Source organism: Opisthorchis viverrini (genome assembly GCF_000715545.1).
Source record: "Opisthorchis viverrini unplaced genomic scaffold opera_v5_25, whole genome shotgun sequence".
NCBI lineage: Eukaryota > Metazoa > Platyhelminthes > Trematoda > Opisthorchiida > Opisthorchiidae > Opisthorchis > Opisthorchis viverrini.
This window is the reverse complement of record NW_008751681.1, coordinates 1152444-1170596: the sequence shown is the minus strand read 5'-3', so window position 1 is coordinate 1170596 and position 18153 is coordinate 1152444. Positions and strand designations below refer to the sequence as shown.

The window sequence follows — 18153 nt, the reverse complement described above, 5'->3', positions numbered from 1 at the left end:
TGGAATGTGACAGAAACTCACCTGAAGTTCCTTCTGCTCCAACGGGTTTTGAAATAATCGTAGACACTTCGCTTTACAACGTGCACGAAGAAACAGACGTTCCTCCATCCAGGAAGCAGTCAGCTTGCGAGCAGATCCGTTGTAAATGGAGCAAATCAGAGTCAACAGTAATCCAATAGCGGCACTTGAACAGGACAGCTCATGCAATCTCATTACTCATCAAATATGAACACAGCCCAACGGTTTGTGAAAAGATCAATTCAGTACCAATAGTCACGATCAGTAGAATCCTACAAGACTTTAAGTGGTTTTATCATGGGCGCAACAAAGCCGAAATCGCGATTCTGTGAGTGTTTTTTCCGTAGACCTTGAGTTTGGTGTGGAAGAGAATTGTCACCACGAGCTCAGACATGTTAGCCAATAGCGTGCTGGATGCTCGTTGATTGGTTGAATTCTCGCATGCGCGTCTGTGTTCCTTGTATGTGGGATTGGGCTAGACCAGTCCCCTTCAGATGGCTTTTTATTGTCTACACTGGTTTGTGAACTACGTGGGGACAACATCAGTGGTGACGACGTTTACATGGCTGGGATGTCCCAGACTGCTTGAATTATTCGCGGAGTATAGCGCCGCCGTATCACATGCTTCACCATGTGGTTCACCATAGGAACGTGCAACCACAGTCCGAGAGGATAGGATGCACGAATAAGTTAACTTCTAAGGGCGAATTCCCTTAACGATCCCGATTTTTTTCGGAACTTCGGAAAATAAATCGGATGTTAAGGAAGGCGTCCACTTGGATCTGAAATACTCACAATATGACAAATCTAACTACCAAAGCAATTGGAGGTTCAGCATGTGTGGTGCGTAATCGTTGGTTTCAATATAGAATTGAATGTCGGTAGTTCGGGGTATAGAGTTGATGGTCTACTGGATCTCAGGGCTTGACCACAGCAAGGATTTCATCCCATATGGACGTGATCGGAAAATTAGCAGCTGGAACTGATGTGCCTGCGGCACACGTTTTATAGCTGATAAATTGAATTGAATTGAATTATATCGACGTGACAGCCTTTTGAACGTTTGAAAGCTAAACAACGGTGCCATTATGGTGTCCTAGAACAAAGCAGGCATTTCCAGGAGTCTCACTTATGGAGCATGCTAACAATGAGACCAAGAATCCACCGGAAACCTCAGAATAATTCGGCGTAGACCAGATTTTGGGACACATTCATTTGAATCGTATCAGTGACTAGCTTTATAACCATTATCTTGCTTCAATACCGTTGTATTGGTGTCTCACAGAAACTACCTAGCTTCCGTTTCCGGGGTGTATGTGGCTCGACTTTTTCAGCATCCAACATCTTTTAAATTCTTCAATACCTAAGACCCAGATTTCAACGAAACATCTCAAAATCCTGTCATTTTCAACCGAGTCAACCACATGGTTTGTATCCCTCACAAGTGAAAATTATACTGTCAGAACAATGACGGTTTATGTGATCGATTAGCTGAATGAGTCGAATACTCGGGTGATTATGCTCATCGGGTTATTGAACCAATGCAGCTCTGTATTTCATTCAACCCATGGCTATTGCTGGAGCAGAATGGCCGCACAACGAACATCATTCGGACGATGGATTCTGTTCTCACTTACTACACACTCGTAGCCTTCAGCGCCATTACGATAACGGGCACCAACTGCCTTACCGTTGTGGTGGCTAGGTAACACATACCTCCCCCAAATCTGCTTTAAACTTGCCTCCCATTCACAAAACAATCGCTTAAAACCACAAAAGGCGGTCAGACACGCCTGTCCTATTACAACCGTTATTTCTGTCCGCTGAACCAAATATGGTTAAAAAGTCCACCCCGAAATTCGTCCGTTCGCTCAGATACGAATCACTGTACTTGTCTACTGTTGCAAATCGTAGGACTACTCAAGATGTGTGACATCAGAAGATATCTGCTGCACTTGTAACCAAAGTGTTGGCTGTACTTGCTGCACCGGTTGCTTTTCCCACAATCCGTATTTAAGTTCACGAATAAAGCTTCTAAACAGTGGTGACCTGGGAACAATTCAAGAATCTGGATTGAGCGACGATTATGAAGGATGTTAATGGCTACTGTTCCCCACGACTTTCCCGGCTCAATATTTTATTGTAAACCATGACAAATGATGAAAATCTCCTGGCTTCCGCGAAAGACACTCGGGATATCATATGCTCATGTCCGTTTCTAAAGTTCTTGTGATGGTAGCAAGTGTTGGTTGTCTCCAATGAACCTAGATTCACTCCATAACTTCAAGTAAAACTGTTTACTAACTTGTGAATTTCCATTAAGTCTTACCCTCTCTGATATCCGTGGTCTTTGAGGCAACTGTGAATGACGGCCGATGCGACCATATACCCAAGAATTTCCGCTTTTGTCAGGAAGTCTTCCGCGGCTTCTGACTATTGCGTTGCTTGTGTCCTTCCGTTTGTGTATAGTTTCCGCATTGTTGTTATTTTATAATCCACGCACACCCATCAACAATTATCAAGCAATTAAAAGCCTCCGTACAATTGCCCACAATTGAGCATATATCATTTACGCAGGACATTTTCTAATTAAATTTTGACTTTGGTAATCTACCACTCAAATTGACTTATCCATTTTCAACGGAGTCGTTGGTGTAAGACATCTCGAACGAACTTCAAAACAGAAGATGCCCACTGATAGATAACTTGGATGTTGTGATATGCAGATACGAGATGAGGAAAATAAATGAAGGCGGTTTTCTTGTCCGAACTTCAGTTTCATCCACTTCGTCTGCTGCAGGAAATCTGATACAAAAGTGCACTGTCTTAATGTGAATGCCCCAGAAGGAGATATTTCTCCAACTGAATATACTGCATAAAGTCCGCCTCGTGTTTCGGTTTCGATTCAGATAGGAAATAGGGTTGACGGAATTCCGGAGACTGTGCCTGACTGCTGAACTCTAAGAGAACCAAAACCGGTTGTGGGACGTCGACTAGACTATCTTTACCTCGTGAGTAGTTTCATTCAAGAAAAGGAGAATCTGCCTACTTCGCCTCCACTTTCAAAATGTTTCACCCCAATCCTCTCCTGACATCTCTGTCTGAATCTTTTCGACTAGGAATTTCCTCAACTTCGTATACTTCCATATGGTTTAAGCGGGCTGAATGAGGCTGTAACTTTCATCGTTGTGTTGTTCGCTAGCTTTTCCGCACTCCAGGTATGAAGTACGATGTGACTTAAGCCTACACCGCTTAGGTTACAGAAACGTCGTCAAACTGTTTCTTCTTTACAAGCTTTCACTGCTAATCGACTTCCCTAAATCTCTACCTCAGTACTTCGTCTGTGGACAAAGATGATTCTACAGCCAAATGTGTTCGCGATTTGGATGTAGCGTTTCACACTGTAGACAGACATCTCCTTCTCCTAATACTGAAATATACCATTTTTTCCTCAAGGATGGCGATCCTTGTAAACTACTGCTTCTGGAAAACAGAATTTGTAAGACGGTCTTTTATATTCTTAAAACTGATACTAGTCAAGGTACGATTCTGATAACATTTCTTTTCGCGGGTTAACCCGATTATCTTCAGACAGTTCGCCTAGACAAACTGTTTGTGTTTCTCGGTTAATTTTTTCTCATCCTTTGAGGCATCTTGGCCTGCTTCACTTGCACTCTTCTGTCGAAAAGAAAAGAAAACTTAACCCGACTGACATCGCTGAACTGATGCTTTTGTGTTTTTTTTCTCGTCTAAAAGAGCTTCCAGAGTGTCCCTTCAACTATACGTAGCTATCATTCTCTCACTGCATACTATGCGGAAAGAGTTTATATCTCACCAAGATTTGTAGGACTCACGTTCGAACGCTTTCTAAAATCCTGAAAAACACCGTTATCTAGCAACTAAACCATTTTTACTGTCATCGGAATTTCACATATGATTTTGTGTGTGTGTTCCCTGCTATCTCGCACTGTCCCCTTGTGAAAGTTCTTAGCCTAGTGAAAAAGGACTTTCGTCTCATTGACTGGGGCGAAAAATTTCTCGCAGGGGCGTGTCACATATCCGTTGCAAAGCTCAGATGTGGTCCACATACCCTAAACGACATATCTCACTCTGTCATCAGCAAAGCCTGCCAGCCCTCAAACATTTATCTGTCGGTACTTTGCTGTAGAGAAATTCAAAATTGCTTCTGAGGCAACTTTTTTCACTCATCTGCTTTTAGCGTGCCCTGGTTTGTAACCATTCATCGTTGATATGTGATGATATATATAATGATAATTGGCACTTTGCTATCGACACAAAGAGCAGACTGACCAGACTGCCATTGTGGAAAACGACAATCTCCCGCAGGCAAAGCCTTCACGTCAGATGAGCCGTCAGATTGATGTTTTTTCCACAATTTTTCTTGCCTGAGAGAGTTGGTGCTTACAAGGCTCTTCACTTTCAGAAGTTAGACTATGTTACACTATTTCAAAAAAATACTTTGTGGAGTCCTATGGAGTTTCGAGAGGAAGCTACGGTAATCAACCTGCAGTCAAGAGATACCTATCTATCGAAAGTTTACCACCCATCCTAAGACTCCCAAGATTTCATCCTATTACTGAAGTCAGCGTATTCTTAAAAGCGGAGGAGCACTGTACAGCTCTTTCATCCTTTTTTGGGAATCTTCCGCAATGCGCACCTCAAGAAAGAATAGCACTTGAAAACTAAACAGTCTCGTCACCTCCGGCTGAACAGCAGTGATCAACTCACACTTGGACAGGATACAGCGCTACTCATCCTTCAGTCACGTGATTCACATCATGTTGTCCCATGCTGACTTGCTGCTCGAGTGACGACCTCTCCTTTGGTAGGATCACTCGTCGTATGGATCGCTCACCGTCGCATCCGTTTCTAGTATTGACGTTATCATTCGCTGAATCATTTGGCTTGCAGTAAGGTTCCTTTTTCAGATAATTACCAACGGACAGTCTACTAAAACCAGTTCGATGATCGCCAGCTTGAGTTTAACGGACGGCCACGCTTTCGCGAACTCTGAGTATACTACTGTACCAATATTGTCTAAGAACAAAGACTACTTGTATCTTGTGGATAAAGCGGCCGGCTGTGTCTGGACCGTCTGAATTCATCCCAGAGAATAATTTCAAGAGCACTTCACAACGTGACCTTCGAAGTGGTTCACACCAATCCACTGCGACAGATGCTTATGCGTGAGAATTAAATTTTCGCTGCAGTTGCCACCCTGATAATTGGAACATGGTGTGATTCGGTTGACCGAGAGCGACCTGGCGGCCGCATCCCATCTAAACCGAGGCTTGTTCAAGACAGCGGAGTCTGTCTACCGAAAGACAGTCGATGTAAGTGGTGGGGCGGGACCTCTTACAGCATACACAGCATACTGCGCTCCTTTAAAACACAGTTTTTCACTCGCTTACTCTACAATAACAGGTCCAGACGAATGTCTGCTTCGGCACTTTTGATGAAAATCTGAAATATTGCCTTGTTCAACGGTTCGAATCCCAACGTGCTCAGTTCTGATGAGCACGGAAACGGAACAACTATTAGCTACTCTGTTGGTGATGCTTGCGTCACAATGAGCAAAGTAGCGCAAGTCAACCACAAATTTGCAAATCGCCACTGGATTATCAACAGGGGATGACACATAAATTTTATAACACATGAAACACCTCCACACACCCGTAGCATACAAGGTCATACATTAAGACTCCTCAGCATCAGGGATCTAAACATCATAATCAGTTTCTTCTGAGGTATTTCAAGAAGTCGCCTTCAGCTATACATAGATAAAAGAAAACTTCTATCGCATCGACCGAACCCAACTTATCGTGATGAGATGACTCTCTTACTACATTTGATCACACCTGGAAAGTGTCCATAGGTCATCAATACAAGCAAACTGTATACCACGGAACATCCTTAGTTCAATTGGTGATGTAAAACAAGGATCCATGATTGCTTCTGCAATCTCAACGCTCCGGTGAGTATTTTTCATGTCCTGGCTTATTTTGCCAAGAATACTTAAGAAGCTCACATGATGAAATCACTGAAAAAATAGCTTGATTTCAGATCGTTGAATAAAAGCATCCCTTTGGCTTTCCCACATGGTAAGACAGTTAATATTCCCTATGGATCAGTATGTGAATGCGTAGTGTTTGGTGTCTTTAGTCGATGCAAATATTTGCAACTCTGGTATACAAGTTGGGCCTTTAATTCGGCATAGAAATGACGAGTTCACAGGCTTTGGTACAATGTTTGGTGTGTTTCAACCAGCCACAGATTATTATTAAAACGTTCAGTACTATAAATAATCAGTCACACATTACCACATGATGTGAGACTTTAACAAATAATTCATGTCATTTAAATGTCACTTTTTCAGTTTTACCCTGCTGTATAAACGCTACTTCTGAGTTTACTGTACCAGTGTTTTTAAGCTGTTTCCAGTTTTCCCTATGAAAGTTTATCTGGGATTATCGCTCGATCTCGCGAAACTGCTTATATAGTACTATGCTTAACGTTCAGGCCGCCCACCATTATCTTTGGGTTAGATCACCTATACAAATCGAACTATCTGGTAGAGTTTAGATGATGTGATCTACAATGCAAGGTTATCCAATAAGCTCATAGCAACCTCTCACCTGCATTCTATACCTCAGTACATCAACATACAATAAACTCTGGGGAAGAAGTGACTCTCACAAACCTGGAATTTTCACTAACCAGCAGTCCAGTAAGCAAGAAGGCTCCCAGAATCGGGGAAAAAGTACCTCGCGAGGAGCGTTGGCTGTCGATTTTGGTAGATTTCATTATTACCCAAAATACTGACATACTCTGATGGTGTTGTACGACTGTCCAGGCAGGACAAGCCTGAGAAATCCCACCGAACTATGTATACAGACCCGAGGAGTTAAATAAACCATGTCGCGTCACGAAGCTTCGGATTCGCATGTAGTGGAGGCGATAACCACCACTAAATCGATAGTAACGTCAGAAGACAATGGATTGGACGGATTTCAATACAATGCCAAACAGAACAGATGAACCCAACTGCGTACTGACGAAGTCTATTTGCTAGGTGACGAAACGTTTGCAAGCCAGTTGCCAAACTCTGCGAACAGAGCAGCCACCACCTAATCAACAGCCAATTAATCCATACATTCCCCGGGACACATTTAGACACAGAGGGATAAAAGAGTAACAAATACAAATGATGGTATGACCTCACTTGTGAGCGGGTGAGAACATAAAAGCACGTGAGTCCACAAATTAGGGTGCAGTTATCTGGTCCACTAAAAAAAAGCGAGAAATAGGCCATTGTTTGGACCCACGATTGTGTATGAGGAAATCCATGATGACAAAGAGGAAGGAGGAAGAGATAAACATGTTTTTCGCTGGCGCAATGACAACGAGACATCGATGGGGCTGAGTTCAAATGCAGACTTTGCAAGCTGAATTAACTGGGAAAGTTCATTTTGGATGTGTTGTCTTCCGGTTATGGATTCAGTCAGTAACAGATGGAAAATCAATGGCTGTTCAGTTTGAGAGTAACTCAGTCTGACTCAAACGAGTCTGTTCTTTGTAATGTTCTTCAACTTGATTTTCTAGGACAAAGACTGGTGCAGAATTCAGCAGCTATTTGACTGGCATTCAGTCTACCGAAGTAACTATGCTTCAAAGATGAGAGACCAGACAACCTCGGCGTTAACTGTGGTTGTGACGGTTGAACAGAGCCAATTTTCAGGAATAAACTGACTGGCACTAGCTTATTCGCAAGGTCTGAACTTTCAACGGGTATCGAAAAATAATGTTCGAGCTGGTTTCACTGAGCATTTCAAGGGTAATCGAAAGAGATTTTCTTGAAATACCCAAAATTATTTGAATGTACACGATGAGACCTTTGAACTCGATTGAGTTCACAGGTCATCATCCTAGAATTTGGTTTAGGGTGGCTATCCTGTTATTATACTGCGAGACCACTCCACCAGTGACAGAACGCGGTGCACATTAGATCCACAACGCCACCTTCAACCAGAATGACACAAGGCAGATAAAGGACAAACATGCCGCTCATCATCTGAGCTTTGTCTTTGACTGATTTTCACTATCCAATGATGGGGAGTTTCGGTGTTTGCGCATATAGATGGGTAGCATGTGTACCCAGAAGTTGACTGACACGGTTTTTTGAGGTTACGAAGTATGAGACATCACATTACATAGCCAACAGGTGACTCTTGTTTGCCTTCTGCTTAACAGCCGATTCCTGGGTAATGTTAAGACTTACTGAATTGATGCAGTTCGACCACTGTAGTTTTACCTCCATGTCCTCTTAATTTTGCTGTCCGGCTGCGAGTGTTTTGTCACTCTCACAATGGAAAACATTTGAGCCTTTGGTTTGTTTCCCATAAATTAATGGTAAAGATGTGTGAACAGTGCGAAGTTATCATACCTAGGCCGCGCTATATCCGCGGCACAAAGGCGTCGGAAGGCTGGGGCAGAGAGATAACACACGACTGATTCATAAATCAGGAGACCGTGAGGTCACGTTTTTCTATTCTGTAACTGGTGTGTTGGATGTGTAATTTCCTTGTTTTGCTTCCCTGTTATTTGATTATCAGACTATCCCGCACAAGGATATGGGCCTAGGCCCATAGGAAACGTGCAGCGTAGTGTCAGCTTATGCGTACCCAAAACGCCCGCTTCGACACCTTGATTAAAATGATAGGAGAAATTGGGGCGTATAGTTGAGTTTGATGAAAAAGCGTTGTTACAAGATTATGTAGAAGCGTTACTGGCTATTGATACTCCATTAATAGCACAGAATATTCTCAACTGTATTGGTATCGCACTCAGTTTGGACTGGTCTTTTTGGTGTCATGCGGCCATTCAGCACAACACCAGGAGTTCTCTGAAAAGCCAAGTAAAAACGAGAATGAACTAAATGAAAGACCATCATCAATGAGGTGTTCCAATAATTCTATTGGCTAAGATTCAACGAATATTGAGGAAGACAAAATTAATGTTCTCAACAGCACTTTGCGCACCATACTCAATTAATAGGCCTCCTTGTTGATTACCCTGATCTTTTCCGGTAAGCTGTCAAGGTGAAGTTTTTAATTTCCGAAAAATTCTACCAGGTCTGCCGAAATCGAGAGATCTCAGTGGTTAATGCACCAACTTACTGTCGTGAAGGTCCGCGGTTTGAACTCATCTTTGCACCTCGACTGCTCCTGTCTAGCCTTGAGAAAACTGACAGTATCTAAGCCCTCGTGCCTCGTTCGGGTGGCATGGTAGCTAAATACTGGAAGCGTTTCACAGCCGAACCAATGTTGTTTATTTATTTAGTTCTGCAGGTGTTTTGGTAGAACTCAGTGACCTTCAAAATTATCCCATCCGTTAGTCTTTCTTCATCAGTTCGAAATAATCGTCTCTTCTTCTTTGCCCAAGTAATCTGAAAGAATTTTTCGGACAAAAGTTTATGATTTGGGGAATACATACCGACTAATGAGACAAAAAAAACTGTGTAGGCATTCTTTTGGACTGTATTTGCAGTGGGACAGTGTAGGAATTCCAAACCATACTCGCTCTCTCTTATTTTCATTCACACACCTAGGATTCAATCAAGTTAGTCTCCAAGGCTAAGACGTTAGTCAACCAGCAGCAACAGTCCGTTCGATAATTGGGATGGGAAATGTCTCGCTCAGCAGGTGGTCATGCCATTATCCTCGAAAGCTGCATGGTGTTTCTGCCATTGACCTGATCACCCTGCTTGGTGCCTCTAAACTTGCATTCATCATCATCAGCGTTATCATCACAAGTTAAGATTTGTCTGTTTCACACTCTTCCCATCACGTTTTCTCGTCAGGCGTCGTAAGTCGTATGTTGTATCCTGTTTTCTGCATCCTGGTGGGTCGGTTGAAAGTCATTGGCAATCTGGAGGTGATGTAATTAGTTTGTGGGATAGCTTCGTGTTGCAAGGGAGCGAGTGGAAACGCACGTAGGGAGTAGAGCCATGGATTGAAAGTCGAATCATAGACAGCAGTTAGTTACCAAACGATTAAAGAGGATGGATTTCGACGCCTACCCCATGGGCTGTATTTTCCACACCGTTATCGAAATTAAACTATCTGGTTTCATGAAGAAAACAACTACGGCGATTCCATGGTGTCAAACAGCGTATCCCGACTGATATCCAGCAAGGAAAGTTCCACCATCCAAGGGGCACATCCAACACATCTATTAAACTGCGGTACTTTTGGCGAATATACACTCATTTGCAAACTAATCTGGGTTTTTGGAGAGACTCACCTGGAACCCAGCTGAATCTCTCGTTTATGGTGTTCTCAGGCAACTGCTTTCAAGTAGAACATAAGGTTGACGGAAACCCGGGGACTGCGCCTACCTGATGAGCCCCAAGAAGGGTGAAATCGGTCGTGGGCTGTCGATGGATTTTCAGCAACCTTATGAGTAGTACATTATAAAGATATACAATATTTTTGAATATGACACCAGGAAGCTTTTAGCATTAGCATAGGGAAGACAGAGGAAAACTATTCTCCGAGGCCAAATCGGATTGTTTATTCAATTATGTCGTAGTCTTGGATTGAAAGGTCCTGATAAGACGGAATGAACTTTATAACAAAAACCTGACATGATGCTTCAAACAACTTAACTATGTAGTTTTTAGCTTCAAAATAAACTGTGAAAAACTGGTATTAAAACTGGTAAACAACCCTTGGTACGACTCTGCTCCGTTTCCGGGAATTCCACCAAAAAGCATCCAAATTTTTACAAAATCCCAAGAAATAATTTTGCTCATGTAAAGCAGGCTGGAAATACCACTTGGGTAGACAGAAACTCTGACGAAAGCAAAATAATTCCCTCGAACACGTTGCGAAACATCAGATATACCTGCGACTCGTCGGAAAATTACTTCCTGGACATGTTGAAAACACAGACAGAATAAAGCACCACGCATTGCAAAATGCGCTAGTCAGATTCTTACCGTCATCAATGACGTAGCACTTATCCCATCCATACTTTGTGATTGAAAATGGATAAAAACGCTTGGGATGAAGAATTTCAGGTACACTTTGATCGCCGAATTCAGTGGAAAGGTACAGACAGCCCTAGTTTTAAGAATATTTTCACTTATATCGACGTTTCACTGTACTGGTTGCCAGTGTCTTTTTGGTTGCTTTCGGACCACTGATTACCTGAGGTTTGGTATTATTGTTGTTGATGAATGGATTACCATCCCTGGATTATTACTATCAGTCTGTATGATGAGAGAATACGGTGTCGCATCTAGATCATGCTGCTGGTTTCGCTTTGCGCTTGTGTGCGACGCTCGCAACTACCTGCCGTTTCCAGGGTATCACTCTATGTAAACGTTCGGGTTATTGTGTTAACCTCACAGGCCGTGTAGCCGAAGGGTCTCGTGGCAACAATAACAGAGGGTGTGATCAAACGGTGCAGCCGGCTCAGGTGAAACAAATGGCGTCACAGAAAACGACAACGGTGAATTCTGTGTAGGGTCGACAGTATGATGACCGGTTCAGAAACAAAGCGTTAGTGAAATGTCACTTGTGTCAATTGAGTGGAAAGGTCAACAGCTCGTGATTTACAGTCACAAATTTCGTAGTCTTTAAAAGAGATTCATGACAAAATCCCAGCTGAATCTCTCGTTTACGATATTTTTCAACTAAATGTGTCGCACAAGCCGCTTTGGGTTTCATTTTGTAGGATATTTGAGACATCACATTTCTTGATGCCATACCTTACTTATAAGGTAGATGAAAACTCCTCGACACCCATCTAACGGCTTCATCTCACTTGGAGCTCACCAGGTAGGTCCAGTTCCCGGGGTTCCGTCAACTTTATGTTCTACTTGAACCCGAACTGCACGAATTCGCAAAATACACTCGTGCAGAGATGAACTGTTTCTCTAAATATCACCACTAAGTTCGAATAGCCCGTAAGGTGACTGAAATTTTCATAAACGATGAATCAACTAGAATTCCGTTGAGTCTCTTGCTAACTCCAGCTTAATCTGCAGATAAGTGTTTTGTCAGTTGCTTAAAATTTGATGTTCAAGCAGAACATAAGGTTGACGGAAACTAGAGGACAGTGCTTTCTTTCTGAGCCCAAGAAAGGCCACAACCTAGTATGGTGTTCTCATTACCCTTATGAGTAACGTGTTCACTCAAATCGATTGGTAAAAATACCTGGGATTCTTAACGGAAAGTATAAATTACCGCTCATCCTGATTAGGAAGAACTGTCCCCTACCAGGCCAGGTGACCTCCAACAGTGTCTCTGAAAATTATATTAAAACGAAACACCATCACAGAGGCACGAGTATAAACATGCGAATTTTTACTTTAGTCGCCATTAACTGGTGAGTGAAATTGTAAATTTTGAGCTAGATCAGGCAGAAATACCAAATGTTTCCAGTACAGAAGATTTTCTGCAGATCCATGATTAGTGAGTATTTTGAACATGGACTGGTATGTTTGATCACTGATCCATCACAGAGGGTTAATCAAGTTATCATTGGTGTATAAAGCACTCGACTTATGTCAGGACCCTGTGTTATAGACGGTTGCATTGGGCTCCTAGTCTGAAAACGATTTCGGATGTGACTTGTGATTGACGTTCGCTTGAACCATTTGGTCAAACGCGAAATGAGTAAGGCTAAGACTGAGTCTCGACTGACTCTCTGTAATATTTACACAAATGATACTCGTCGTGCTTGAAAGTCCCATTGGCCATACAGGAAAATCTAATTCACATTCTCGCAAATTCTTAGTTTCGAACACGGAAACGAAGCTTATAGACACTACTGTGAACTTCTAAAGTGACAAACGGGGCACAGGTTTTCGAGAGCACCCCTCTAGATGACTATCCGTCCACGGAACAGTTGTCTGGAAGGCAATTTACCGGGTATGGCAATCTGTCTGTTCAAACAGACTGAAACGCTCATAAATCCCCAAATGTGTAAACAGGAACAGGTAGAAAAAATTTATCCGTAAAGAAAACAAGCTGAATTAAGTAATAACAGTTTTACCGGCCAACTTCCCAACCTGTCAGTTGAAGGCTGGTTCCGTCTACCAATATGCAAATTCCACCGTTCGACCGTCTTCAAAACCCGCTACGGGGTAATGAGTTTTCGGATAAATTGAAGTTCGCCTGTCAGTCAAGTGAAATCGACTGTGTGGACGACAAACGCGATGAGTGAATACTAGCCAACCGACCGCCTTCATCAACTAAACACAGAGAGAAAGAGAGAGTGAGTGAGAGCAGCGTCGGTATGCATACGTGGACTCTAACTGTGTATTTCAGCTTCCTGTTCCTCTTTCAAGTGGTGACGAATCATGTGATGGAGGTCCAATGTATGGGTGAATGTCAATTCCCGTGAAACCGGCTGTTGATTGACATGATTCGATTACAAAAGTACTGATGATAAATAAGCCGAAAAGTTGTATTAAAAAAAAAGCATCAGTTACTTCCTTCCAATATTAACACTAGCATCACTTTTACGATGGACTGCTTTCGAAACCAGTTAGCTGAAGTCAGAGTTTTAAGCTCAGATTAGATAATTTGCGGATTCAATTTCACCTTGATGTACGACAATCCTTGCAAGAACAAATACAGGACAGAAAAATACGAAGAATTTAACAATCTAAGTTGTTGGTTACGTCTGTTCAAAGAGGGGGCGAAGTCCTCTGTCGGCAATTGTCTGATCTGTTTGCCTGCATTTTGGAAAACGAGACTGGACCAGACAACCGAGTGTCGATTATAGGGCCCATTTTCAAAAAAAGAGCGTGCGATAATCATAGGAGGATCAGTTTGACCCCAATTGTAACAAGACTTCTGGCATCACTTAATCTTCGTCGTCTTGTGGTGGCTCTTGAAATACTGGCTCGAAAGTAGCAGGCGGAATTACGGCCAGGTAGGGCTGCGTTGTCCAAATCTTAACACTCCCTCAAGGGCTAACAAAACGCCATACGTATAAACGACCTATAATCTTAGTATTTCTTGATTTCCAAGGCACACGTGACTCATTTGTCCGGCCCACCTTTGACCTGGCAAAGGGTATGAAAAGTCTGGGTGTTGTCGGTGCGACTCGCCTTCCAGGATGATGACCATTTAATCCGCACTGCGCCTGTTTGAAGACGCTGCAAAATGTAGCTGCTAACTTACGCCAGTGGAGTTGTTGTTCTCAGTTTCTACCTAGATTGTTTGAATGAGTGTCTGGATGTGTAGGCACTTCGAAATGAATGTGGTGGCCTACCACTAAGTCCCTTTCTCATTCACTTTTATTCATTCCTTCACAATACGGCCTTCAACGAAAGCATGACTGTACGGCAGTGAAGAATTGGTGCCGGCCAGGGATATCATGCCGCTGTTGTTGATAACGATGAAGAAGTAGCTGGCAGCAAACTCATTATACCGCAACAAGACTAAAATCATAGGCCAAATTGACGTACGTGAAACGTCGATCGATCGGCTTTAGTCACCCTTCTTCAGTTCCGCTTCGGATGCATGCAGCATTACAGCACCAGTGCTTCTGGTGCGCTAGCGTAAAATGTTCTTTGTAGCCGTTCTTTTCCAGGGCCAACTGTTGTACAACGCTGACGCAGTTCGAAGTGGCCCGTCGTCGCGGTTTGACTGAACACAGGTTTCCAGAAACTCCATGATATCTACTAGACGATACTGTACTGAGTAGAAGCCATATTCCAAAACATCCTTGTTCAGGGATCATCTATGTTAGACGAACTTTGTATCATATACCATGGTAAGTGGACTGTGAGCAGGTGGAAACAAATTTGATTCAGTTTTCATTACTTTGATGTTCATTTGGAAAGACCACAACTTTATATCCTGTTTACAACGATTAACCGTTGTATATGTTTGGTAACTGAACAGGACGTAAATCATGCAACCGGGTATCCCGAAACCTCTCTATTTATTGGGTAAATTTTGAAACTTTACTTATGAGATGTCTTTTGTGCTCAAAAGTGAAGCCAATAATGCCAAGCTCAAAACACGCCTCGAGTAACCATACTTGCGAGCACTACCAGATAATATCCGTGATGGTCAAGCCTACCAGTCTCCATTTTTTAACACCGTATAACACAGGTCTACAAACCTCCAAGGACCAAATCATTAGAGGCATCAACTACGCTTGTAACTAGAGAAAGGAGGTATGAAGTGGGATGTAGGAGAACAAGATCCGGGGCTGATCAGCTGCTGAATTAGGTTGGAAAGTTGATTCAATCTTGTTGTTGCTTCTGAAAAAGATCTTGAAGTTCTGACGCCTTCTGCGGTCGATCAACATGCTACAGGTTTTTCATGAGTTCGCAAAGACAAGTAGGAAAAAATTCCGTCTAAATTGAAGTGAATTATTCTATTAAGATGACTGAATAGTCCTGAAATCAGTAAAAACAGAAATAACCGATAGGAAATTTTCAGTCAACACCTAATGATTGAATAGGCACTTGTTTACCACAGACACATGGCTGAACTTAGCTTCTTTTGGGTAAACATGCAAGTACCTTAGAGGACATTTCCGCTGACAAACTACTAATTATCCCAAGATGCTATTTCGGGACTTTGGTAGTTGCCCGAGGTTATTTGACCCGCATGTGAATTCGATTGGAAAATGAATTGAGATCACTCGCATGCGGGTAAGTTTAAGGCAAAAACTGGTCGGCAAAAAGTTGCCTTGAAAACAGAACTTGATTGACCAAACTGAGTGAGCAGATAAGCAAATATCTTTGTGACCACAATGAGTCCCTTATAAGGTGCGATTCAGCCTATTGTTACCTTGTCCGCATTTTCCACCAGGTTACCTGGGTGACACAAGTAAATAACGGACGAGTGACAGCTCATGAATGATATTATTCTTGTGTTCTGTCAATTAATAGTCTGTTTGATTGCTAAAATTGCAAATAGGAATATCGATGGTGACGTGAGATAGAATTTGTGCTGATTTTAGCTAGATTCCTCAAAAGCTCTGAACAGTACATTAAGCTTGCTCACTGAGTGAAACCACAGTTGCTTTAAAAGTTGTCGCATCCATCAAAACGTTGTATTCACGATTCAAACTAGCTATGCTGTTTTTTTGTGGCTGTATACTAACTATCTGTATGGCTCTATTGCCTACCAAATCGTTCTTCATGGACCAGAGGGGTTAGCGACTGACCTACCGACTTCAGTGTGAACGATTATTACATGAAATAAAACACAAGCGGTACCATTCGGTGTATGGATTTTGCGCAGCACATCAATGTCGAAGCTTTGTAACTTCTTCTGAGTGGATTTGCTTCCCAAACTTAATAATAACCTGTCTGATTTTTACAAAAGCAGAAAGACATACTAGACAGCCATCTCTGTATGCCAGGAAGTAACTCCAGACTCCGACTGATTTCCCCGGTCACGTGATTTATTGGTGAGCACTGTTCACGCTGTCCACGCTGATCGATAAGTCAAGGCGACCACATACACAAGTCAGACATAATATGTGTTTTTTTGTTCCAGTTTATCGTTCCACATCAGAGGTGCATGCATGATACCATCAGAACATCATAATCGTCATCAAATAATCAATCTTCTTTCCTCACACAACAGGGATAATAATATTGTACTATCACGACGCTGTTAGATATCGAAAAAGTTTTGGTGTCCTTCAACTTCTCCACTTCAGCTGCACAAGGGCTGATATAATTCACGATCCAAATCCAAATATTGTCTAATATAATTTGACGTCACATGCCTGTAACAATGAGGCATACAGATTTTAGGTCGCATCAAATTTCGCTACATATAAGCAATACTGCTGATGAATAGTGATCCAGTGTTTCATTAGATTGTGTATGAAACCGAATGGTTACTCTGACGTATATTGGCACGGATCCATTACGTGCATGCTAGATGCACTTTGGAACGATTAAGAAAACCGAATTCACCCATCACCAGCGTCTCAAAAATCACGGGGCGCTTCAACTTAAACAAACCGGTTAATTTATCCCAGTCGGATTTTCCAACTGGATAAATCTGGAGCCCCGATTTTACAAGGTTCACGAAAATCCATACAGCCTGTAGCACACGTCAGCGCTGAATCACACTTGAATTGCAAACTTGTAATGTGCTCCCCTAGAAGTGATGGAGATGACAGTATGCCGGCTGTTTTCGTCTGGTTGAGGTTCTCATTCTGAGCGTGCGCCGTGAATTTCAGTCAACCTTATCTTTTAATCTGAAGGTGCACATTAGCATATTTTGAGTAGATCAATTGTTTGCCATCTTTGGTGATGTTAATTAGTGAAACGCCTCCGAGCGTCTGTATAGAGCACTGGTTGCTTCACAATTCGGCTTAGACAAGATAGCTGTCTATGTGAAAAGAGGTAGTGACCAAAATCCAGCTTAATCAGTCGTTAATACGACAAAAACCTGTCGATGGATTCACCTCGTCTTAACTTACTACATAAAGCAATGTTTAGAATGTACCTGACATCAGCATAATTTACTTTTTTCCATGTGCACTTGGTTTCAAGCTATCTTAGACGGAAGATTCACCTAAAGCCCGTTTTACGGTTATGTGAGTGATTATCGACTTGTTGAATGAGCAATTCACCCGGTCGTTGGGAGACAATTTGTACTGGTTATCATTCACTATCACCTCCGAAACCCTAAGCGCACCATCTGACTTTCGACTCTACCAAACCTGGTGGAATTTTTCTAGTTTTGGGTGACGAATTCCATGTACCCAACCACTTTGCGAGGAATTTCGAAGCATTGTTTAGTAAGTACCAGACGACGAAAGTTCAGTTTGCTGGTCTCCAATGCAGATTATTTGCCCTTGTTAAGTTTTACAGTTTTTTTCATTTGTTACTTGGAAATTACTCACTCATTTTGGAAAGTTATCCACTCAGATGAGGAGGTACAGCTTCAAATAAGTGCTTTCATCTTCGAGGACGGTATCTGTCATCAGCTGCAAATTATCTGATTCCTTCTAACTCTCATAGCAGCCCTGAAATCAAGAACATTCATCCCTTAGATGCTTCTATCGCATCAACTCTAATCAACCGTGACGATTTAGTGGGACGTGGGCAAATTG

At 42.3% G+C, this 18153-nt stretch overlaps 3 protein-coding genes across 3 annotated transcripts in view; 1 reads left to right on the top strand and 2 right to left on the bottom strand.

The window, feature by feature from the left end:
- Nucleotides 1–213, bottom strand: part of T265_02148 (hypothetical protein) — a gene marked incomplete at both ends in the record, with an annotated part of 64990 nt that extends 64777 nt beyond the window's left edge. The window contains one exon of the mRNA XM_009166322.1: nucleotides 22–213. Coding sequence (XP_009164586.1) covers nucleotides 22–213 — 192 coding nt within the window. The remainder of the gene's footprint in view (nucleotides 1–21) is intronic.
- The window catches only part of T265_02149 (hypothetical protein), a gene marked incomplete at both ends in the record, with an annotated part of 159685 nt that overhangs the window by 55466 nt on the left and 86066 nt on the right, over nucleotides 1–18153 (top strand). The window lies entirely within an intron of this gene.
- The window catches only part of T265_02147 (hypothetical protein), a gene marked incomplete at both ends in the record, with an annotated part of 15756 nt that continues 1221 nt past the window's right edge, over nucleotides 3619–18153 (bottom strand). Inside the window, one exon of the mRNA XM_009166321.1 lies at nucleotides 3619–3696. Coding sequence (XP_009164585.1) covers nucleotides 3619–3696 — 78 coding nt within the window. The remainder of the gene's footprint in view (nucleotides 3697–18153) is intronic.